General features: G+C 37.4%; 1 protein-coding gene across 1 annotated transcript; it reads left to right on the top strand.

Annotated features, from left to right (window-relative positions):
* Positions 1-185: 185 nt before the first annotated feature.
* TIMMDC1 (translocase of inner mitochondrial membrane domain containing 1) lies at positions 186-23,644 on the top strand (the record flags this gene model as incomplete). The annotated part of the gene is made up of 7 exons (XM_079705401.1): positions 186-379; positions 3,021-3,186; positions 6,040-6,128; positions 6,560-6,627; positions 17,473-17,551; positions 20,791-20,901; positions 23,212-23,644. The coding sequence occupies 7 exons, from the start codon at positions 186-188 to the stop codon at positions 23,360-23,362; spliced, it is 858 nt and encodes a 285-aa protein (XP_079561527.1). The 3' UTR covers positions 23,363-23,644.
* Positions 23,645-26,703: the final 3,059 nt, after the last annotated feature.

Raw genomic sequence — 26,703 nt, 5'->3', positions numbered from 1 at the left:
CCCTGAGGGCAAGTCTGTCAGGCGGTGTGGCAGCGGCTACGGCCGCGAGTTAGCTCGGGCCTAGTGTACGGGTACTCGTCCACTCCTTCTTGCAGTTAACCTCGCTCTTCTCCCACGGCGCCTCCGGGAGGCTTTGGCGCCCTGAGCGCCCAAGCGAGTGTCTGTCGGCAGGTTCGTAGAGGGCCATGGAGGTGCGGCCGCCGGCGCCACGGAGCTTCCTCTGCAGGGCGCTGAGTCCTTTCCCTCGGGTCTTTGCTGCCGAAGCTGTGGCCGCCGATCCCAAGGCTCTTGTGGAAGACCAGAAGCTGCCTTCCTACGTCCCAGAACCCCAATACCCGGAATCCGGATGGGACCGCCTCCGAGAGCTGTTTGTCAAAGAGTAAAAGTGCCTACTGTCTGTGGGGAGGGGCTCGAAGGAGGTGACCTGCTGCCTGGGTCATCTAGGGCGAAGGACCCCAGGGTGGTGGGATTTATTTTTGTGGGATTTGGGGTTCTAATATTTGTATTCCAAGTTTGTATCCTACCTTTGCCGTTTGGTAGTTCTATTCGTTGACAGGCCGGTTTTCAGATGGTAAGGGTGAGACTAACTGAAAGTCAGAGCTTTTAGGGGTTTTAGGGACTATAGTCTTAGCGTAATCCCCCGATTTTACAGATTAGAAGAATTGAACCAAGCTACTTAGTGATCCTAGAACCAACATCTGCAGGACTCCACTCCAGTATTCTTTTTCATGTTTCACTTGATCCCAAATTTTCATGAACAGCAGCCCTCCTCCTCGCCATAAAAGTGGAGGTTGGAGAGATAACAGAGAGTTGTAAAATTTTTATTCTGCCAAATAGGGAATATATAAAAAAATAGTAGCAACTGTTGTCTCATCAGTTTATAAAAGAAAAAATATTAGCTGGATTCACAAATAAGGATGTTTCACAATAAAGAATAAATAAGTCTTTAAGCTAACTTTAATGGAAACCTCAGGATAATTAGTTAATTTCATCATTTTTTTAAATTCACATACTGGTGAAAAGTTAGCCCTCTTATGAAGTACTTTACCATATACTACACTGTTATCAAGTGGATAAATTAACATTTAAGTTTTATTATGTTGCTGAGATAGGGCAGGGGAACTGGTGGAACTGTATTTAATTACTTTATTTCGTTTCATCATCTCATTTTAAAGATATCGAGGCCGCCCTTCTCATTGGTCGTTCCAAAATTTGAGATACCTGTGAACGATCCTGTGTAGTACACAACAGAAAAGTGTTATTTTGATCAGCTTTATAAACAACAGAATGATGAGCTGAAAGAAATTTGGAAGATAATTTAGTGTGACTTTCATTCTCCCTTCCATGTCATGGGTGAGGAAACCTAGGTTCAGAGCGATTGTTTTCTGGCTGCAGGTCACTTAGCAGTGGATGACGGAACCAGAACCACAACCCCATTGCTGTTACTTCTAGTCCAGGTCCTTTCCACCACTATGCCTTGTTTGTTCACCGTTCCTTAGCTCTTAGGGCCAATCATGTAACTTCTTAGAGCCTCTATCTATAAAATGAAGAAAAATGTCACCTATGTCATGGAATTTTTCAGAGGATGAGAAAGAGGAAAGCGTATTGCATTTCCTGGCTTGCTAAATCTTAAGCTCTTTTCCATTTACTCTTCTGAGTTCTACCAGTTTTTATGTAAATGTTGTTTTTGGTCCTTATTCATTATAAAAGATAAAATATAAAGTTCAGCTTATAGCAGTTTTTCCTCTTGATATAGGAATTATTTTCCTAAGAGATTTTATTTAGGTTTCTCTCTTGTGTATGCAGGAACTATAAAAACGTACTGATTCTGATTTCAGAAATGTAGTGGTTGTTATTGGCAATTAGAATTAAACACTTGTACAACCTCTGAAGAAAGCAAGTTAGTACTGTAAAAAATTAACATTTAGGGCTTCCCTGGTGGCGCAGTGGTTGAGAGTCCGCCTGCCGATGCAGGGGACGCGGGTTAGTGCCCCAGTCCAGGAAGATCCCACATGCCGCGGAGCAGCTGGGCCCGTGAGCCATGGCCGCTGAGCCTGCGCATCTGGAGCCTGTGCTCCGCAACGGGAGAGGCCACAACAGTGAGAGGCCCGCGTACCGCAAAAAAACCCCAAACAAACAAACAAAATTAACATTTAGTAGTTTACTTATGTAGGGGGGCCATCATTTATAGTAACTGAACACTTACAAACTTAGCTGTTTCTTAGAGCAATTTCCAGAGGACATCTTGGAAGCTCCAGTACGGGTTCTGGTTTCTTATGCTTTTGAGAGTAATAGATTGGATGAAATGGTAGCTTTTCCCTGTTATTTTAGGTTTGTCTGTGTTGCCCACTGCATAGTGAGCTTTCTTATTCAATGGTCTTTAATAGTACAGGCCCATCTGAGCATGACATAAAAATTAAATATTCAGAAAGATAGTTGTGATTTTTTTTTTTTACATCTAGGAATTCATTCTGGCATATGTTGTCCTAAAATCTCATAAGCTCATGTAATTTCCAAAAGTTATCTAAAAATTCAAAAAGGGAAATATTGATCTGTACATCCAGTTCACAAATTCTTTCTGTTTACAGGGATATAGTAGAGCTGTAATAGTCATCAAATAAAATAACGTTAAAAAAACAAGCTTTTTATTGGAGTATAGTATGCACCTAGAAAAATGTACATAAGTATACCAGTCAGTGACTTTTCACAAAGCAAACGTAGCTGTGTACGCAGCCCCAAGACTGTTAACAGCATCCCGGAATCTCCCCCTGGTGCCCCTTCCCTGTCACTGCCTTCCCAAGAATAACCACTAGCTTAATTTCTGAAAGCATAGATTAGTTTTGGCTGAGATTTGAGCTACTTGTAATAAAATTATTTAATTCATCAGAAGATTTAACTGGTTTTGCCCATCATGAAAAGTGTAGCCCTTTTAGCATTTGAAGTAATTCTGATCATACTGTCTTTTGGAGAGCAGTATGCATAAACTAATCCCAAACAACACTGTCTTTTTGATGTTTTAGTGAACAGCAGAGAACGTCAAAAGAACTTCAGGGTATTTACAAGGCGGCAATTTCAGCAGGCGTCATCGGCTGGGCATATGGGGGGATACCAGCTTTTATTCACGCTAAACAGCACTATATTGAGCAGAGCCAAGCAGAAATTTACCACAACCAGCTTGATGCAGTGGTATGTACTGGTGTTCTCATAGTATTTGGGGGCATGCCAGTTTAGCTGTTCCTTTTACACTTAGTCATCTAGTTAGGTGGTAGGGTTGGGAAGGTTTAGGAAACAAAGTCTGTACTTGACAACAATGCAAGTACTAATGCTAAAGTGCATACACGAGCCTCGTCAGACCACTTTTCTTATCTTCAGAATTGATCACCACTTATGGCTCTACTTTCTGAAATATATTTCTACACCCATGCTAAATCATCAAGGCTCAGCTGTAGCATATTTATCCTATTCGCAAAGCCTCCTGCAGTACACTAGCTCACACTAAAACAATAATTAACACTTAGAGCTTTATAGTTTGTAGAGTGCTAACTCATTTGTTATATCTTAGCTCCGCACATCAATTCTACTGTATTAGTGAGGAAGTTACAGCTCAGAAATTTTTGTTTTTTGAAGCTTTTTTTTTTTGAAATTGTGTCAGACTTAAAAGTTGCAAAAGTGGTACCAGTGTCCCACAGTATCCAAGGGGGATTGGGATCCAAGGACTCCTGCGAATACCAAAACCTGAAAATGCTCAAGTCTTTTGTATAAAAAGGCACAGTACCATAGACCCCCCATATCCATGATTCCACATCCTCAGGTTCCAAATCTGAGGATACAGAGGGCTGACTATACAAAGAATTCCTGTATACCTTTCAGTCAGATTCTCCAAATGTTAAAATTTTACGACATTTGCTTTCTTATTCTCTCTCTGTATAAGACGTACTATTATTTTTTTGTGAACTGCTTGGGAGTAAGTTATAGACACATGATTGCTTCAGCATGCATTTCCTAAAAACAAAGACATTTTCTTACATAACCACAATATGATTATGCAGAGCAAGACATTAACACAGAGTACTGTTATCTTACCTATGGACTTTATGTAAATTTTGCTAGTTGTCCCACTAATATAATTTATTTTAAAAGTAAACAATTCATTAAAAAAATTTTTTTCTGGTCCGGGATCTAATACTGGATCAGGCGTTGCATTTGCATGTCATATGTCGTGCCTCTCTAGTCAGTCTCCTTTAATCTGGAACAAGTTTTCTGTTGTTCTTTGACTTTCATGACTTTGATATTTTTTAAGACTATGGTCCATTTATGTTAGAGAATGTCCCTCAACTTGGTTGTTTGCTGTTTTCTTGTGATTAGATTTCACTTACGTGTTTTTGCAGGAATACCCTAGAACTGATGTTGTATTCCTCAGTAGGTAAGGATGAGGAGCACAAGATATCTATTTGTCCCTCAACTGGTGATGCTTACTTTAGTCACTTAGTTAAGATGGTCCCTGCCAGGTTTATCCACTGTAAAATTACTATTTTTTTCTCTTTGTAATTCATAAGTGTCTTATGAATACTTATTAGCTACTTTGAGACGATGCCAATATCCTATTTTTCATCAAATTTCTACCCTCTAGTTTTAGTATTTGATGCTGATTCTTGCCTAAAGCAGTTATGACTGTGGTGGTTGCCAAATGGCCATTTTCTAATTCCATCAATCCATTTATATTTATTGGTTAGTATTCTGCTGTAAGGAAGAGCTTTCACTTTCCCTCTATTTATTTATTTGTCCATTTATCTATTTATAATTTATTTATTCAATGTGGACTCATGGATTCTTATTTTATTCTGTAGTTTTATAATCCATTATTATCATCATTTATTTTGATACTCAAATTGGCCTGGATTTGGACCATTGGAGCCCCTTAAAGCTAGCTCCTGTGTCCTTTTGATATGTCCCCATTACTCTTTGAGCACGCCTTTACTTTCTAAAAGGCACAGCAAGATGTTTCTGGTCCATCTTTTACTTTTTAAGCACCAGCCCTGGCATAAGCCCATTTCACCAAAGACATATAGTTTCTTTTAAAATGGTATTTAAAAACCAAGTTCTAGTGCTAGGTATGCTCACTGTTACTGAGGTATCATGGCTTCTAGGCTCTAGGCAGATAGAGTTAGGAAATGTGTATGTGTATGTATGTGTGTGTGACTTATATACAGATTCATGCACATTTCTATATCTGTTTCTATATTTACCCATTTATTAAAAGCCATGAGTTCGCACTGATAACTTTCAGAGAGGTTTTGATTTGCCCAATATCATATAGTAGTTAAGACTACACTTAGAGTTTCAGAGTTTCTGTCACATTCTTTAAAAATCTTGGCTTTACCCTCGCAATATTATGCCAGACTTGCTTCATTGTGGTCTAGTGAAAATGAGTTGCGGAAACAGACAACCTAATTTCCAGTTCTGACTTTATTCCTTGTTGGCTGAGAAAAACTTCCTCTCTATGTTTTAGTTAAAACTAAAACACCTGCTTGAAGAAAATGTTGTAAAGATTAAGTGAGGTAATATGTTAACAATTTTTACATAGAAGGTGGTCAGTAAAGATTGTTTTTTTTTCTTCCTTTCCTCCTTTCCTGCACATCTGTATAACTTTAATCCTTACCCTTTACAGTATACTCTGTGCTTCTTCTTTATTTTGTGTTTTTCTTTTCCCCACAATTTCTTGAAAAAAAGTATGTCTAATACTGATTTTATGTCTGTCATAGTGTTTGTCATATAGATTCTTAGTTGCTACTTAATTGATGGATTACTTGTTTGACACTGCATCTCTTAGTTCCTTTTACACCTCCTGATAGAATATGATGCACATGGCATTTTCACTTAAGTTTCAGTACTTAAAGAATGATATTTCTAGACATTTTCCCATTTCTATGTGTTTAGGTGTCCCTACTTAATGCCTAGCTGACATTCCTCCACCACATTTTTAAAATAGGGAAAGTGTCAGGGTGTCTCAGAACCTCACAGCCTTTTTATTAACTTTAGCAATCTGCACATCGTGCTGCCACACGAGGCTTCATCCGGTACGGCTGGCGCTGGAGTTGGAGAACGGCCATGTTTGTGACTATATTCAAGTAAGTTCTCTGAATTGTGACGAACGGTCTTGGGTATTCTTTGAGGAGCACATTTTTTGAGCAGTGGAATTGTAAAATTTGAACGCCCATATAAAAGTGATTCATGATACCTTTTTCTTAAGAACTTTTATCTATTTACCTAAAAGATTGGTTCAGTTGTACTTTTGTATGCATGGATGAAGGTCTGCCAACTAATATCAAAATAGATACCGGGTTGCTAAGTCAGAGGAACTGCAGAACTCTTCTTTATGTTCTGTTGCTTATTGGCATATTAGCAATCTGGAACATACTGAAGGAGCCTAGACTAGCACCAGGGATTGACATAGTAGGCTCTTCTAAACTGATACGTATCACTTTAGTGAAAGTTACAGTCAAGAAGGTAAATGAGATATGCTTTAAATTATGTTTTCCTCCTCCTCCCTTCTTCTCAGTACAGTGAACACTGGTCTAAATGTGTACCGAAATAAAAATGCCCTAAGCCATTTTGTCATTGCAGGAGGTAAGACATTTTTGTTTTGTTTACATTTTTCAATCTCAAATATGGTTTAGGAAATATGTAAGGACTTACAAGTCATGGCTACTGAATTCTTTGGTTGGCTTCTCATCACATCTCATTCAACATTCATGCAAAATATATGGAAAACGTTGTGCTTGGTCCTTGGTCTACTTGTTGAACAAAACAGATAAGGTCTTTGCCTTCATTGAGTTTTATCATCTAATGTGGATGGGAAAAAACACGTTGCTGTGATAGAAAGTAACAAATAGGTGGGGCAGTGGGATCTAATGTGGACAGGGTGATCGAGAAGACCTTTCTTCTTCTTTTTTTTAAACATCTTTATTGGAGTATAATTGCTTTACAATGGTGTGTTAGTTTCTGCTGTATAACAAAGTACATCAGCTATACATATACATACATCCCCATATCTCCTCCCTCTTGACTCTCCCTCCCACCCTCCCTATCCCATCCCTCTAGGTGGATGCAAAGCACCGAGCTGATCTCCCTGTGCTATGCGGCTGCTTCCCACTAGCTATCTATTTTACATTTGGTAGTGTATATATGTCCATGCCACTCTCACTTCGTCCCAGCTTACCCTTCCCCCTCCCCGTGTCCTCAAGTCCATTCTCTATGTCTGTGTCTTTATTCCTGTCCTGCCCCTAGGTTCTTCAGAACCTTTTTTTTTTTTTTTTTAGATTCCATATATATGTGTTAGTATATGGTATTTGTTTTTCTCTTTCTGACTTACTTCACTCTGTATGACAGTTTCTAGGTCCATCCACCTCACTACAAATAACTCAATTTCGTTTCTTTTTATGGCTGAATAATATTCCATTGTATATATGTGCCACATCTTCTTTATCCATTCATCTGTCGGTGGACACTTAGGTTGCTTCCATGTCCTGGCTATTGTAAATAGAGCTGCAGTGAACATTGTGGTACATGACTCTTTGAATTATGGTTTTCTCAAGGTATATGCCCAGTAGTGGGATTGCTGGGTCGTATGGTAGTTCTATTTTTAGTTTTTTAAGGAACCTCCATACTGTTCTCCATAGTGGCTCTATCAATTTACATTCCCACCAACAGTGCAAGAGTGTTCCCTTTTCTCCACATCCTCTCCAGCATTTATTGTTTGTAGATTTTTTGATGATGGCCATTCTGACCGGTGTGAGGTGATACCTCATTGTAGTTTTGATTTGCATTTCTCTAATGATTAGTGATGTTGAGCATCCTTTCATGTGTTTGTTGGCAATCTGTATATCTTCTTTGGAGAGATGTCTATTTAGGTCTATGCCCATTTTTGGATTGGGTTTTTTGTTTTTTTCATATTGAGCTGCATGAGCTGTTTATACATTTTGGAGATTAATCCTTAGTCCGTTGATTCACTTGCAAGTATTTTCTCCCATTCTGAGGGTTGTCTTTTCGTCTTGTTTTTGGTTTCCTTTGCTGTGCAAAAACTTTTAAGTTTCATTAGGTCCTATTTGTTTATTTTTGTTTTTATTTCCATTTCTCTAGGAGGTGGGTCAAAAAGGATCTTGCTGTGATTTATGTCATGGAGTGTTCTGCCTATGTTTTCCCCAAAGAGTTTTATAGTGTCTGGCCTTACATTTAGGTCTTTAATCCATTTTGAGTTTATTTTTGTGTATGGTGTTAGGGAGTGTTCTAATTTCATTCTTTTATGTGTAGCTGTCCAGTTTTCCCAGCCCCACTTACTGAAGAGGCTGCCTTTTCTCCACTGTATATTCTTACCTGCTTTATCAAAGATAAGGTGACCATATGTGTGTGAGTTTATCTCTGGGCTTTCTATCCTGTTCCATTGATCTATATTTCTGTTTTTGTGCCAGTACCATACTGGAGAAGACCTTTCTAAGGAGGTGACATTTAAGCTGATAACCTGAAGAATCGAAAGGAGCAAGGCTTGCAACGAAGAGTAGCCTAGGCAGGGAGAACGTCAAGGGTGAAGGCTCTAAGGTTTCTCAAATGCAGGATAATATGACTGGAACATAGTGAATAAGGGAAAGAATGGCTTGAAATGAGATTGGTAAGGTGAAGTAGAAAGGAGCCAGATTTTTCATGGTAAGAGATTGGATTTTATTTTAAAGTTCTCTGCCTCTGGTAGATAATGCCCTCTTTAAAATGAATGTTTAAAAAGAAAAAAAAGTATTGAACATTTTCATTACACTTCCAGTACAAATCCAGTACATTTCCAGAAATGTAAATGAAGTTAACTGCGTATACATGCAGACACTCACTAATTCATGTACATTCTCTCGCATACAAAAACATACATATACTGCACATAACAGTTTTTTACTTTTTATTTGGAAATAACTTCAAGCTTATGGAAAGTTGCAAAAATAAAATACAAGGAGCACCATGAGCAATACCCTTTAGTACTGATATTAGTTATTGTTAACATTTTTTTTTTTTACTCCACCCCCACCCGGCTGCACAGCTTGCAGGATCTTAGTTCCCTGATCAGGGAATGAACCTGGACCCTCGGTAGTGAAAGCACAGAGTCCTAACCACTGGACCGCCAGGGAATTCCCAGTTATTATTAACATTTTAGCCCTTTTGCTTTATCACTTGTGCTCTCTTTTATTTTGGGTGCACTGTCTCTTTCTCTATGTATACATACACAGGCAAACGCACATATACGTAATTTGAGCTTAATGTTCTAATGAAAACATTAAAAAATATAAAACTAGAAATAGGCATTAATAGCATTGTAGCAGCTAGAACTTGCCAGGTTTTAACTTGTGAACATTTTTACGTGGATATTCTGTAGGCTCAAGTGCCTATATCCAAACCAAACTCTTGTCTTTCTGCCCCTACTTGCAAATTTACTCCTGTTATATGTTCTCTGTCATCTGTTAAATTCCAAAATTGGAAATCAGTTAATGATGTGGTTCTGCCCTTTATTTCCCCTTTCCAGACTTCTAGTTCTATCAATCTTTTTTTTAATAAAAAATTTATTTATTTTATTTATTTATTTTTGGCTGCGTTGGGTCTTCGTTGCTGTGTGCGTGTTTTCTCTAGTTGTGAGTGGGCTTCGTTGCGGTGGCTTCTCTTGTTGAGGAGCATGGGTTCTAGGTGTGTGGGCATCAGTAGTTGTGGCACGCGGGCTCAATAGTTGTGGCTCGCGGGCTCTAGAGCACAGGCTCAGTGGTTGTGGCACACAGGCTTAGTTGCTCCACGGCATGTGGGATCTTCCCGGACCAGGGATTGAACCTGTGTCCCCTGCGTTGGCAGACTGATTCTTAACCACTGTGCCACCAGGGAAGCCCTAGTTCTATCAGTCTTATTCCTTAAATATATATGGACTCTCTCACCTCTTCTTTGTTCCCACTGCTACTACAGGTCTTCCCTGTTTCTAATCTTGGTTTGCTTCACCTCTACTGTTATCTGACTTTTTTGAAATATGAATAAGATTTTAACACTTCTCTGCTTCAGATTGTTCCATAGTTTCCCATCACTCTAATGTCGATTCTTGACCTGACCTCCATGCACCACTCTTGCCCAAAACTTATAATCTACTTGGATTTCTCAAACCCAGCATATTCTTGCCTTACAAGAATGCTTGCTTGAATCCACCTTCCAACTCCCACAACTAATTTCATTCAGCTCTATACTTAACCTGTCTTTCAAGTTTCACTTCATCTGTCAGCTTCAGCTTCCCTGGAGGGTTCTCCTAGCTCACATTTTCCTATCTTAGGTACCTTTCCCCTGTGTTCTCATAGTTCACTGTAAACAGTTTTATCAAAGCATTTATAACACTATGTTGTAGCTGTTTACTTGTTTTGCTTCCCCACTAGACAACTTACTTGAATTCAGAGAAAGTGTTTGCCTTTTATTTCACAATTGTTTAACATATAGCAGGGTAGAATGAAGGTTTCTTGATTGAATGTAAATATTAGTAAAATAAAAATAGAAAAATATATCTGATACAATATATATTTTTATCTCAAACCAGCAAGCAACATTAAAATTAATGGTATAATACTAATTTATCCTGAAGTCAGACTCAGGTAAGGATGTCTTCCCTCACCATTATTATTTGGCATTGGTCTGGACATTCATAAAAGTATATTCAACATCTAGAATGCCTTAGTAAGGAGCTTGGCAAATCCTCTCCCTCAAAAGTAATAATAAAACTGGACAAAATTATCAAAAGCAACCATTTAAAGATTCTGAGAATTGACCAGAGGCACACAACAAATTGAGAAGCATTTATTCAAGAATTTCTACTGAATCTCAGTGAGAACAGTGGGAGTAGTCTGTAATGTTTCAGCTTGGGGCTGCTTCCACTTCCTAACACCCAGCTGCATGATGTAGAAGTTCCACAAGGGCAGGGCAGGCTGGGAGGAACAACACTTCTGCTGTTTGAGGTGACTGACTTGATATGGAGCAGAGCACAGAAAATTCCATGCCTAAGGGTGGTGCTGAAAACAATAGCAAACAGTTAGGGGATGTTGTTTGGGGCAAGCAATAGACTGACAGATGAGGCAGAATCTTACCCGGGATGTCCAGGGAACAAGAAAGCCAAAGAGGACTTCAGTAAGATCTTACTAATCCCTGGAACTCCAGAAAGTTACCTGTATATGTAAGCACACTCAGGAGAGACTGGTAAGGGCCCTAGCAAGCTACTTATCTTTGGTTAATTGTGAGGCCTCAAGAACACAGAAAGTAAAAGCCAGAAAGGATTTATAAACTGCCTAAACCTTGAGTTCATTCTTCAAGCCACAGACAGATCCACTGACAAAAGGTAGCAGCCGGGCTTCCCTGGTGGCACAGTGGTTGAGAGTCCGCCTGCCGATGCAGGGGACACGGGTTCGTGCCCCGGTCCGGGAAGATCCCACATGCCGCGGAGCGTCTGGGCCCGTGAGCCATGGCCGCTGAGCCTGCGCATCCGGAGCCTGTGCTCCGCGACGGGAGAGGCCACAACAGTGAGAGGTCCGCGTACCGCAAAAAAAAAAAAAAAAGGTAGCAGCGTTACTGGCTTAAGGTGTGTAATCACAACCTCTGACAAATCATTGACTGACTACCAAGCTGGTATGATTCCTAGAAAGCCAGGCATAAAAATAAAAACTGAGCAGAGACTTCTGTGGCTGCACTCTACAAAAACAACAACAGCAAAAAACAAAGACTCCATAGAATTGGTACAGGCAAATCACTACATAAGCAAAGAACCACAGCCATGCCCCTGGGTAGGGAGATGTTCCAACTCCAGTGTTGGTATAATTTATTACGTAAAATGCCTGGTTTTCAAAAACAAAAATGTCACATTGATCTACAACAACAGGAGACTTAAAAAAAAGCAGTCACTGGGTATGTCTCTGACAGAGGCCATCTATTGGACATAGCAAACAAAAGACTTCAAGCCATTTTAAAAGAATTAAATAAAAGTGTGATGACAATTACCATATAGAAAATATCCATAAAGATAGAAATTATTCAAAAAAGAATCAATTGAATATTCTGGAGTTGATAAATACAATAATGGAAATTAAAAATTCACTGGAGAGGAGGCACTCAACAGCCAGTTTGAGAGAGCATAAGAGAATCAGTGATCTTGAAGATAGATCAATATAGCTTATCTTTTATCAAGGACAGAATTTTTAAAAATGAAGACAAATGAACAGAGCCTCAGAGATCTATGGGACACAGTCAAGACTACTAACACATGGATAATGGAGAGGAAAGAAAGAAAAGGGAAGAAAAAGTATTTTAGGAAATTATGACCACAGACTTCCCAAATTTTATGAAAAACATTAATCTACACATCCAAGAATCTCAACAAACTCCAAGAAGAATCAACATGAACAGATTCACACTTAGACACATAATAGTTACACTGTTGAAAGATAGAGAAAAGTCATGAAAGCAACAAGATAAAAACAACTCATATTGGAATACCCAATAAAATTAACAGCTGACTTCTCATCAGAACAGTGGAAGCCAGAATACAGTAGAATGACTAAGTGCTGAAAGGAATAAACTGTCAATCAGTAATTCTATATCTAGCAAACCATCCTACAAAATTGAAGGCAAAAGACGTTGGCAGATGAACAAAGAGAGAATTCATTGCTAGCAGGCCCGCCTTACAAAAACATTAAAGGAAGTCCTTCAGGCTGAAAGGAAGTGATATCAGATGGTAACTTGATTCTACATGAAGAGCATTGATAAAGGTAATTATATAAGTAATTCTTGAAGGCAGTATAAATATATATTTTCTTAACTGATCTAAAAAAGTTACATAATAATAAAATTGAAGTGTTGGGCATATAACATTTAAAGCTATATATTATAGCACAAAAGAGGGGGGAGGAATGGACTTAATTGGAGCAATGAAATGACACCAAATAGTTACTTGGCTCCACAGGAAGAAATGAAAATTACTAGAAATGGTAAATACATAGGTTAATATGAAAGAGTTTGTGAATCTATTGTTTCCACTTTCTTTTCTTAACTGTTTTTACCCTTAACGTCATTAAAATACATATGGTTGTGTAAAATAATAATAATAACATTGTATTGTTTTTAAACATACGCATAACATAAATGACAATAATAGCACAAAGCAGGGAGAGGAGTGGAGCTGTATTAGAACAATGTTTCTACATTTTACTGGAATTAGTACTGATCTGAAGTAGAGTGTGATAAGATGCATAGTATAATCCCTAAAGCAAATAATAAAATATCAACTTTAAAAAATAGTCACAAGGTCAAAAAGGAATTAGATAATACAGAAAACAAATAGCAAAATGGCAGATCTAAATCTAACCATATCAATAAAAACATTAAAACATGAATGGATTAAACATTCCAATCAGTAGGGATTGTCCAACAGTATTTTAAAAAGGATCCAACTATATGCTGTCTGCAAGAGACATATTTTAGGTTTAAAGGAACAAATTAGTTGAACATAAAAAGATGGACAAAGATATACTGTGCAAACAGTAAGAAAAAGAGCTTGAGTGACTATACTAGTATCAGACAAAATAGACTTTAAGAGAAAAGTGCTAGAAGACAAAGAAGGACATTTTATAATGTTAAAAGGGACAATCCACCAAGAAGATACAACATTTAGAAACATATGCATCTAACAACAGAGCTCCAAAATACATGAAGCAAACACTTTGAATTGAGAAGAGAAATAGACAATCAGTTGCTGGAGACTTTTACAGTAGCTGGAGACTTTAATACTCCACTTTTAATAATGGATAGAACAACTAGAGGGAAAATCAACAAGGATATAGAAGACATGAACACTTATCTATCTACATGACACAGTAACATCTCTAGAACACTCCACCCAGCAATAGCAGAATTTTCAGTCTTTTCAAGTGCACAGGGGACATTCTCTAAGCTAGACCATATGCAAGGCTATAAAACAAGTCTCAATAAATTTAAAAGGATTGAAATCTCACAAAGTATGTTCTCTCTTCTCAATGGAATTTAAACTAAAAAGAAATTGGGGGAAAATCACAAATATTTGGAAATTAAACAGCACATTCATAAGTAAACCATAAACCAAAGAGTAATCACAAGGTAAATTTAAAATATTTTGAGCTGAATGAAAATGAAAGCACATTATATTAAAATTTATGAGGTGCAGGGACTTCCCTGGTGGCCCAGTGTTAAGACTCCACACATCCAATGCAGGGGGTGCAGGTTCGATCCCTGGTCAGGGAACTAAGATCTCACATGCCGCAGTGTGGGGAAAAAAAAAAAATTATGAGGTGTAGTCAAATTAAAATAAGAAAGATCTCATATGAATAATCTAAGCTTCCACCTTTAAAAACTAGAAAATGAAGAGCAAAATAAACCTAAAGTAAGAAGGCAGAAGGAAATAATAGAATTAGAATGACACTCAGTGAAATCAAGAGAAAAATCAATGAAACCAGAAGTTGGTTCTTTGAAAAGAGCAACAAAATAGACAATCCTTTAGCAAGACTGACCACAGGGGGGAAAAAAAGATACAAATTACCAAAATTTGCTCAAGAAGAAATAGAAAATCCCTATAGCCCTATAACAAATTGATACACTAAATATTTAATTAAGATCTTTTCACAACGAAAAGTCCAGGACCAGATGGTTTCCCTGGCTATTAATATTATCCTAATACCAAAGCCAGATGAAGATAGACAACTAAACTACAGATCACTATCCCTCAAGAGTATATACACAAAAATCCTTAACAAAATATTAGTAACCAAATCCAGCAACGAATAAAGATTATACACCATGACCAAGTGGAACTTATTTAAGGAATTCAAGGTTAGTTTGAAAACGCATTTGACAAAAGTCCAACATTCATGATAAAAACTCTCAACAAACTAGGATTAAAAGGGACCTTCTTTAACTTGATAAAGATTATCTGTGAACAACAGCTAACATCATATTTAATGGTGAAAGACTGAATGATTTCCTTAAGATTGAGAACAAGACAAGTAGATGAATACACTTGTATTTAGCATTATACTGGAGACTTTAGCCAGTGCATTCAGGCAAGAAAAATAAATTAAAAACATCCAGATTGAAAAAGACTGTTCACAGAAATATGGTCCTGTGTAACAAAGAGTGTGACTCCATTTTTTATGTTTGGCTTCTGGCAGCTTCTAAACCCTACCACTCCTCCTCCACCACCACCCTTTTGAAATAAATTTATTTATTTATTTATTTTTGGCTGCGTTGAGTCTTCATTGCTGCACGTGGGCTTTCTCTGGTTGTGGCAAGCAGGGGCTACTCTTCATTGCAGTGCGTGGGCTTCTCATTGTGGCTTCTCTTTTGTGGAGCACGGGCTCTTGGCGTCTGGGGTCAGTAGTTGTGGCACACAGGCTTAGTTGCTCCGAGGCATGTAGGATCTTCTCAGACCAGAGCTCGAGCCTGTGTCCCCTGCATTGGCAGGCAGATTCTCAACCACTGCGCCACGAGGGAAGCCCCTGACCCCCTTTTTAATAAACAGTTTTTTAGAGCAGTTTAGGTTCACAGCAAAATTGGGCAGAAGATAAAATATTTGCCATATACTTCCTCCCTGCTGCATACACATAGTCTCTCCGGCTATTAACATCCCACACCAGAGTGGTACATTTGTTACAATTGAAGAACCTAAATTGATACATCATCACCCAAAGTCCTGTTTACCTTAGGGTTCACACTTGGTGTTTTACATTCTATGGGTTTGGGGAAATGTATAATGACATATGTCCACCATTATGGTATCATAAAAAGTATTTTCCCCCCTAAAAATCTGTGCTCTGCCTATTGATCCCCATGCTCCACCCTCAACCCCTGGCAAGCATTGATCTTTTTTATCTCCATAGTTTTGCCTTTTCCAAAATGTTGTATAGTTGGAATCATACAATATGTAGCTTTTTAGGATTGGCTTCTTTTATTTAATAATATTGCATTTAAGATTCCTCCATGTCTTTTCATGAGTTGATCACTCATTTCTATTTAGCGGTTGATAGCTCATTTCTATTTAGCGCTGAATAATGTTCTATTGTCTGGATGTATGACAGTTTATTTTTCCATCACCTGTTGAGGACATCTTGGTTGCCTCCATGTTTTGATGATTATGAACACAGTTGCTATGAACACCTGTGTGCAGGTATTTATAGACAAAAGTTTTCAACTCTTGTGTCATTGCTGGATGGTATAGTAAGAGTATGTTAGTTTTATAAGAAACTACCAGTCTTACAAAGTAACTTTACCATTCTGCATTCCCACCAGGAATGAATGCAAGTTTCCATTGCTTCATATCCTCACCAGCATTTGATGTTGTCAGTGTTCCAGAGTTTGGCTATTCTAATAGGTTTTTAAAAAATATTTTGTTTGGAAAAGAAGCCTAGAAAAAAAGACCAAATTTTTTGCTGTCTCTGGATAATGGAATTAAAGGTGATTTTTGTTCTTGTTAATTTAAAAACTTAGAAAAGACGGGGACTTCCTTGGCGGTCCAGCAGTTAAGACTCCGCACTTCCAATGTAGGGGGCGTGGGTTTTGGTCCCTGGTCGGGGAACTATGATCCCACATGCTGTGCAGCACAGCCAAAAACAAAAAGTTAAAGAATTGGATAACTGGGTATGCTGGATGCTCTAAATGCATAGTCTATAAAATAAGATAATAATAGGATATTACAAACAACTTCATATCATCACTTGAAAAAAATTTTTAAATTTAGAAAAGTTAAAACAATGAATATGTAGTACTTAAATAAGAACTATAAACCTCAAATGTTAATTTTAAAATTGTTACCACCTGAAGTGTCATTCGTTGTGTTGTACATAGTGAAAGAGGAAAATGAATGGACATCTTGGGTGTACAGTCTTAGTGGGAAGGAAAGAGGACCTATGCCCCGGCCACCAGGTGGCGTTGTAGGCCAACTGCCCACTTGCAGGCCTGCTTGAGAGGTGTAGCGTAGCAGTACAGAAAGGTGAGGCTGGGGGAGGACATGAACTGCAGGGGCTAGTGAAGGTTTTGTTATTTATTTGAGGAAAACTTTCCTTAAAGAAGGAACAAATGAAAGAGGTGGAAGTGAAGAAATAACAGGTTTTTAAGGCGAGGTTGGCAAAAATGAAGCAGAATGAGAAGAGGCTGGGTCCATAGAACCGACTGAGCAGTTCTGTTTGTAAAAGGAACGTTTCTTCATTTGAACCTGCAGAGTGGATGAGAAGCTGGCTGTATGGGCATTTTAGATTCAGGAAATCTAGGTTGTGGTGGTATATTAATGTTGGGTTCAAAAAGCTTACTTGGAGATTTATGTCCTTATGGAGGAACATTTTTAAATGGAACTCTGGTGTTTAAAGATGATTTAATTTTGCCCTTTGTTTGTTTCTTTTAAAATAGCTATCACTGGAAGTCTTTTTAGAATAAACTTAGGCCTGCATGGCTTGGTAGCTGGTGGCATAATTGGAGCCTTGCTGGGGTAAGTGTTAACATGATTTGATTCTAAATTAATATAATTTCATTAATGCCTTCTCTGTTAAAAATTGCAATCATTTCTATAGAACAGATTTAATACTTAGAGCCTATAAAAGGTCTCTAGTCTTGTATTAGCAGTAGCTTTGACTGTCCAATTCTGATTGTTCCCCAGTTGTTGATTTTACTTCTAGTTTTCACTGGATAAAAACTGTTTAAATATCTCTAACACCTGAAACTATTTGAGGTTTGAGCAAGGTACTTATAAGCAGCAGGAAAAAGGAATAAGAAACAGTTAACAAGCACATTCTATAAAAAAATTTGGGGTTAGATTTTGTTTGTATAGTTTAATAAACTTTAAGAATTTTCTTCTCCAACTTTTTACTTTGAAACATTTCAAACCTGTAGAAAACATGAGTGAATTGAACATTGAACACCCATATAACCCTTTACTTAGATTCACCGGTTGTTAACATTTTCCCATATTTCTTTTCTACCTCTCTGTTTATGTGTGGGACATGTGTATATTTCCTTTTCTATTTTTTTTTCTTTTGGTTAAACCATTTAAAGTATTTTAGACCTCATAATTCTTCAGCCCTAAATACATCAGCATGTATTTCCCAGGATGAAGAACATTCTCCAATGATATCACAGTACAATTATCACAATAAATAATTTAGCATTGATTGATTGAATACTATTTAAGATAGGGTCCATATTCAAAATTCCTCAGTTATTACAATAATGCCATATATATATAATTTTTTAAAATCCAAGATCTAATTGTTGCATTTCATTGTTATGTCTCTTTAGATTCCTTTAAGCTAAAACAGTTCCACTGCCTTTTTTTCGCCCAGAATATTTCTCAATTTTGTTTGATTATCCCCTCATGATTAGATTTAGGTTTAATGTTTTCACCAAGAATACAGCATAGGTGAGGTTGTGTCCTTCTCAGTGTATCACATCAAGAGACATATTATGTCACCCATTGTAAGTGATGTTAACTTGGTGTATTAGTTTTCTGTTGCTGTGTAACAAATCACTACAAACTCAGAAGCTTCAAACACCACGCATTTATTATATGGGGTTGGTCCAAAAGTTTGATCAGATTTTTCCATAACATCTTACAGAAAAATGCAAACGAATGTTTTGGCCAACCCAATATCACTTTTCTGTATGTCAGAAGTCTGCGTAGGCTCAGATGGGTTCTCTGCTTAGTATTTCAGAAGGCCAAAATCAAAGTGTTGGCCAGGCAGGTTCTTACCTGGAGGCTCTGTGGGAAGAATTTGTTTCTATAAAATTCAGGTTGTTGACAGAACCCTGTGGCTGTATGCCTGAAGTCCCCGTTTCCTGGCTGGCTGTCTGTCAGGCGCCACCTTGTTCCTAGAGACATCCACATTCCTTCTCACGTGCCCCCTCCATGTTCAAACCAGCAACCAGCATGTTGAATCCTTCTCATACTTTTAATCTCTCTGACTTCCATTCTGCCACCAACTGGAAAAAACTTTCTCCTTGCAGAGGGTTCACCCAGATAATCTCTTTTTTGATTAACTCAAATTCAACTGATCAGTAACTAATTCAACTAATCAGTAATTACATCTGTAAAATCCATTTTGCCATGTAACATTTAATCATGGGCATAATATTTCATCATTTATTCATAGTTGAGAAATTAGGGCAGGAAATTTGGGGGGCTATTTTAGAATTCTGCCTGCCACATTTGGTATCTACTAAATTTCTCCACTGCAAGGGTATCTTTTTCCCATTGTGCTTAATAAGGAATCTGTGGGGTGAGACTGTGTAAATAGTCTGTTCTCCAGATGTCTTTCTTCTGGTGGTTTCAATGATCCATTGATGATCCCTAATGTAATCAGTTATTGTAAAAGTTGCAAAATGTTGATTTGCTAGTTCTGTCATTTCTTCTGTTTTTATTAGTTGGCATTTATCTGAATAGAAGAGTTTTTTCTCCCTTACCCTCCCTTTTTCTACACCCCCTTTGAGGAGGAAACACTGTAACTTTATGGATTCTTTTTTTTTAATTAAAAAATTGTTTTAAAATTCAACATATTATAATCTATTGCTGATGTTTTTGTTGTATTGTTAATATACCAGCTTGGTTTGAAGGGAAAAATTGCTGAAATTAGCTGCAAAAATATTTTTTTATTAAGGTAAAAAAAACACATAACATAAAAATTACCATCTTAACCACTTTTAAGTGTACAGTTCAGTACTGTTAACTGTATTCACATTGTTGCGCAACAGATCTCTAGAACTTTTTCATCTTGCAAAACTGAAACTCTGTGCCCATTAAACACTAATTCTCCCTTCTCCCACCCCACAGCCTCTGGCAACCACCTTTCTACTTTCTGTTTCTGTGATTTTGACTACTCTAGGTGCTTCTTATTAGTGGAATCATATAATATTTTTCCTTTTGTAACTGGCCTGTTTCGCTTAGCATAATGTCCTGAAGGTTTATCCATGTTGCAGCATGTGACAGGATCTTCCTTTTTGGACTGCATAATATTCAGTTGTATATACAGTACCACATTTTCTTTATCCATTCATCATCAATGAACATTTCCCCTTAGCAAAAATAATTTTTAAAATGTGGTTACAACTTAAGTTGTATCCAGAAGGAATTTAAGTTGTGTCAGAGTCAAAAACTCCTTCTCTTTGAAAACATGAACCAAACCCTCTTCATTACTGTAATAATTATCTAAATCAGTTTCTCAATGGGTAACTGTTGGCATTCTGAGTGAGACAGTTGTGCCAGACTCTTGAATTTTAGGATGTTTTGGCGGCTTCAGCCCCAAAAGCCAGTAGCATCCTTCCCTCAATACCCCCCACATTTCTTGTCCCTTAAGGGGCTCTGGCACCATTCCTGGTATTAATTTCATTTCTGAGAAACCTTCAGTATAAAGCTATTCACTAGAATTTGTCATAAATATATTTTTTCCTGGTTTATTTATCATTCATGATAAAAATCAGAGCCAATTTATAGACCTGTTGTTTTTATACCAGTTAAATTTAGGAAGTTGCACTGATTGTTTTTCCTGTTGTTCAGACCAGGAAGGAAATTATCTTAATATTTTTTTATTTGACAAGGACACTTTAATTATCAAACGTTCCTGTACCTGTCAGTGAGCAAGTGGCTCGTTTGGTGCTGCTCGCGCCTTAGCAGAGACACTCATGTTTCACGTGGTTAACAGCTCTTTCTCCTAAGCATTCCCTCTGCCTCCCCCTCAGCACTCCTATAGGAAGCCTGTTGATGGCACTTCAGAAGTACTGTGGTGAGACAGTTCAGGAGAGAAAACAGAAGGATCGAAAAGCACTCCAGGAGCTGAAACTGGAAGAGCGGTAAGGAGCATCTTAAGACCGGGGTGGAGGGGGGTGGTGTCTGTCTTTCCTATCCGCGGACAGTGGTGCCCTCTGAAATAAGTACTCTAAATTGCCACTCAATTCAAAGAGTTTCTGTTTACTGAGTCCTTCACCTGGCACCTTACCTGGCCTTTTAATCTTTTTAATTAAGGAGAATGGAAAACTGAAAGACACTAATTGAGAATCTTTCCTTAGATACATTTTTTTTTAAGTTAAAATGTTGTAAATCTCATTTGGTTGCATATTTTTTCTTTTCCTATGTTTTTGACTGCATAGGAAATTACCTAAAGGAAATAAACAGCAATGAGTGAGCTTTACTTGGCTTTATTTAAAAGATGATATCCTTGTTTACACATACATCTATGAACAATACAGAGCAGGTTAGGCCTCCACATTCAAAGATTCTACTTCTTGCTGTGGACGCAATAGGCATTAGGTAGATATAGTGGCTGTTCATGGACTAGATGCCACTGAGAAGGATACAGACTGTCACCTGTTTATCTAGTCACTCCTTGGGGTCCAGCAATAGCAGACTTCATGCTAATTCTTTTTAAGATCATCATAATAGGCTGTCATCTAGCACTTTGGTACAAATGATTCTCATGGTTCTGCTTCCTGGCCACTAAGATGACCTCTGCTGCTGCTACTTTGGTAGTTTGGTAGATAAGCAGTCTTCTTTTCCCCATGTTTTTATTTGAAACTTCCATTTGTGCTACACACACACACACACACACACACACACACACACACACACACACGGAAATTCTTAATATCTGTAGATCTGTTGTCCAAGGACAGGTGCTATAGGAGAAAAAGCATTGATTTTAGAGCCAATGAAACCTTGAAAACAAACCTTAAATTCCAGCTAGACTATTGATTAATTCTGTGACCGTAGATGTTTTCCTTAACTTCAAGCCCTCAGTTTTCTCAACTGTTCTAAGGGCAGAAGCACACCACAGTGTTCAACATATGTTTGTTTTGTTCTGTCTTCTCCATAGTAAGAAGGTGAGTGAGATATGCAGCTCTCCAGGTTCTAGGATAAAGTACTTAAAATTCTGAATGCCAACATATAATTTGATATTATGGAGAGTTAAAAGCATGAAAGCATTAGCTTATTTCTAGCCCTTTAGGTGTCCTAAGAGACTTCTTTTTTAAAAAGGAATCTTTGAGAAAGGAGTTGGAAAAGTAAGGAAAATATCTGGTAATTTGAATCTGATATAGGAAGTTATAGAAGAATTAACATTTGGAAAAATATGAACAAATAATAATTGTATTCCAATCAGAAAAAAAGGAAACCAGAAAAAAAAACTAGAGAAGTTGGTCAGTTATTTAGAGATGGAAAACCTCAAGAATGGGTAAAAACAACTGGAATTATAGAAATGAAAGAATATTTTGGCAGAAGGAAATAGTGTCAGAAGTGTATAGGTTATTTATATATATACACATATATAATATATATGTGGTATTTCTGAGGACAGTTAGTAAATAGTTAAGAACCTTTTATATGTCTGCATCTTTGCTTGAAAATAACTACAGTATAGAGAAATCAACAAAGTGAGAATCTAGAAAATTGACATAATGAGCAGAAAATACAGAACATTGGCTGTATTTTCCATAGAGCTATGAAAGAAGATATGAGAAGATAAGAAGAGTTGATAAGATAAGAGTTGATAAGATAAGAAGATAAGAGAAGAGTTGAGAAGAAAGTCATAGGTGACCCTGATAATCACGTAAAGACAGGAAGACACTAATACTTGACTTGGAGAAAGAACTGATCTGTTATTTGGAAATTTGATTTTTTAACTCCTAGTAAATATACGTCTGTAGTGTTGCCCTATATGACTTTTCTGTACTGAGATTACCAATGTTATAACCTTTGTGCATGTCCCACAAGGTCTGTCAACAGAGAGTTTAACAGAGTGGCAGGGTGTTTCACATCCCCTCTGGGCCCTGAGGGCAAGAGGACAGATTGGTTTCGAGGCTCACACCTTAGCTCAGGGTGCTTCAGCAACTGCATGTCACCCCTTCCAGAACTCTGGAATATCTTAAGGATCAGAGCTACTGCCCTGGCAATGTCCACATTAGTAATGTGAGACTCCTAGCTGGCTTGTAAGTGGAACAGGTTAGGAGAGAGAAGAAATGTCATTGTATTTGAAGTGCAAGGAGCAATGTTTGCTCACAAGTTGTAAGGGAGTATAAGACAAACACTATCTTTCTAAAAAAAATTCTCTCTAAAAACCAAAGAAATAGAGCAATACTTGATATATCCTTCTTGTTCTTTGATGACAGGAAAGCCAGACTACACTTTACTGAGCTCCTCCCTGAAGAAATTGAAAGTAATTTACAGAAAAATCGATCCAAGGCCGATGCTAAGGAAATTGAAGCCCTGCTAAATCTTCCTAGAAACCCTTCGTCAGCAGATAAACAAGACAAAGACTGAACATGCTCTGGACTTAAAACTCATTGGAGAGTTGAAAGCTGTGTTGCTATGTCCACTGAATGCCAGTTAATTGGGCTGCTGACAGATGGCATCTGTAGTGTCAGTGACTTGCTTACTTTTTTTCTTAACCAAGAATTGGGCTATTGTACTCCTACTTTACTCATCCTTAAATTTAAGTACATACTTTTATCTACATTGATTGATCTATATATTTGACATTATATCTATATTGATTGATCAATATAGATTTCTTTTCCCTGGATTATACATAGTAAATTAAGATTTCCCAAAAGATTAAAGTTGAATTGTACAGGTTGTAAATTTATTCTTGTAGCCCTTTAAAAGAGTACTGTAGGGATCACTAGGAAGGAGAGGAAGGAACCAGGTAAGGCAAATGGTCTGTGAAACCCTTGCGCCCTTGAGTCCTAGAAACAGTAAGGACCTAAATGTGTAGTCATGTTTGGTTCTGTCTTAATAAAAATCTAAGATGGTTCCTGTGCCATTTGAAATAATATAAAACTTAACAAAAAGGAAGTAGATAAGCATTATTAAAGAAACAACCCGACCTTGTTTCCTCTCTCAGTAATGCTGACAAAGTATCTCTGCTATAGTATACAAGAGTTACTCAGAATAGATACACTGTCTCTACACTCCAGGAGCTTGCTGCCTGAGAAGGAGGCTGCCCTGCAGATTATAACTTTTACTCAGTGAGAGGTGAGAATGACTGAATTGAGTGTACTGAGAGGAAAAAACTGCTAGTGCTTTGTTTTGGGGTTAGACCTCTTGGTTCCTACTCTGAAAATACTGTTGTTCACGTGAGCAGGGTTTGTGAAGCAGCCTACAGTAGGCGCTAAAGCCGTGGGCTCTGGAGGCAGAACAACTGGCTTGGAATCTCAGCCCTGGAGCTTCGCAGCCATGTGACCTGCAGCCAAGCCATTTTACTTTAAGTCTCAAGTTTTCTCATCTGTCAAATGAAACAGTATCTACCTCAGAATGAGTATTAAATGAAACGATGTGTGAAAAACATAGCACAATGCCATGGCACACAGGGCATTATCTAACAACAGGTATTAGCAGTTAAAAGGATACGCACCAGCACATTTTCACCATGATTTACATATTATTGCCACACTCCCAAAAGCATGTTTTTCTTAATTATCCCATTCATAAATTCCTGATAAATTGGTACTTAGTCAATCTGTTTATTGTTCTATTCACGACCACATTGAGATTAAATTTTTCAACTTACAAAATTAGATGGTTTTAAAATAATTTTATACATACCACAAAAATATCAGAATAATATTAAAAAATACTACTTGAAAAAATAGTAACACATTTATTAAATGTAATAAGCAATAAGTTACTATAATTTATTTAAAGTACAAGTAAGCTGTCTCTTAGGTTTGTACTGTTTTGTGGTTACTTCTAGAGGTCTCCTTTTGATCATGTCCAAGGATTATGAATCTTAACTAAATGTGGCAATTCCTGGTGTGGTTTTTTTGGTTGCTGTTTGTTTAAATTCTTATGATTTTGTTCTGTGAGCAACCATTTAAAAGTGTACCTCTGTTCCTTAGACTATATAGAGTAATCTAGCCCCTTTACAGCTACCAAAATTCAACGTTTTAAATCCAGCCCCATTTGAGAAACTTGGTCAACTTGCTGTGCAACTCCAGATTTTCAAATGAGAATGTCTGATTGTCCCAGGTTAAGTCACGTCCACTCCTGGTCCAATGAGCATGGAAGGCAATTTCAGAGAAAGAGGAGTCATGAGTTAAGTAATGTAGGAACAGCAGTTGGCCACTTCTTTCTTTTCAGTTCTCTGCTGATGTCAGAGGGATCCAGAAATACCATGGAGGAAAAGCCACTTTAGGGATGTAAGGAAGCCCTATGGAATGCTATTTTCATTACTTCAATCACTTTTTGCTAAAGACAGCTTACTCTTTAGTACATACATAAAACCTATCTCATTTTAAATGAGAACCTTCTCATAAAGATTTTACAAATGAGATTAAAATAGCATAAAGTCATTTAAGGAGAGTATCAGTCCAATGTGAACTAAACAAATCACTCTCCAACCTTACTATTGCTTTGAGGTGTAAGTAGGTCCCCTACATACCAACATTCAAGTTGTGAACTGTTTTTTTTTTAATTTAACTAAAATTAATTTTAATTCCCTTATATGTCTTTGAAGTAACAAAATAGATATGCCAATTTTTATTACAAAAATGAACTTATGAAGCTGTTTTCATTTGCAGTTACTTTCTAGAACAAGTTATTGATTAGTTCATAATTTAATTGTTCATAATTAGTTCATAAATTTTAAATAGAAAAAAAGTTTGTGTTTTGTACACATGCACAACTTTTGCTAAATCTTTTCTTAGAGAAGTTTGCATTTTCCTCCTTAACAGTTTATTGGTTGTGTCAGTCTTAACCACAGAGCTTAGCAGTGTGTATTAAGTATTTTGCTATGCCCTTGTTCTCTAATACAGTATTTACTTTGGCTTACCAACTTTTTTTCCAAGGAATTATCAAGAAGCATTCATCTGGGCTTTTCATAGTATTGATTTATTTTTTAGTTGCTCCTATTAAAAGAAAAAAAAACAGTTCAACAAAATCTATTGTTTGACCTATGATCTGGTAAGTTTGATTTACTTTACAAAACAAAAAATAAAGTCATTCTGTTTGCACTTACTAACAAGTTGCGAACTTTTGAAGATGCGAACACATGTTCACATGTCCAATCACGTAAGTTAGTTCAGGTGTCTGGCATACATTGTCATGTGCGTGCATCGTTATGCTTTTGTGTACTTTACAGTGCTGTATAGAGTACAGTAGTAACAATATCTTCACTTCAAGCCCAGCATGTCCGGAAGCAAGCATAAAATCAGCGGTATATAGCCGCTGTGTTAGTCGGGTACCTAGGCTAACTTTGTTGGACTTATAAACAAACTGGACTTACGAACACGCTCTCAGAATGGAACTCATTCGTATGTAGGGGACTTACTGTATAAGTCATTCATTCTACCTGTCAGAGGAAATTAGTTTTAGATGGATCTACTTCCTCCTGAACCTAGTAGAGAAGTGGGAGAACAACAAAGGAGAGCACAATGAAAATGTGCTGGCTAAACACCAGTAATATTTCCATTATCCTCATCTAGGTGTACATACACCATACTTCCCACACATTAACATTAGATTGCTTTTAACAACATAACATCCTTCTCCATTCCTTCATCAGATCAAGTCTCTGAAATTGACCTGATTGAGATACTGGATAAATTCTGTTTCCAGAAGCACTTTGACTGATGTGTGTGTGTGTGTGTGTGTGTACACACACA

The sequence above is a fragment of the Hyperoodon ampullatus genome (assembly GCF_949752795.1).
Source record: "Hyperoodon ampullatus genome assembly, chromosome: 5".
NCBI lineage: Eukaryota > Metazoa > Chordata > Mammalia > Artiodactyla > Ziphiidae > Hyperoodon > Hyperoodon ampullatus.
The sequence above is the reverse complement of the archived record's forward strand: the minus strand, read 5'-3'. Positions and strand labels throughout refer to the sequence as shown.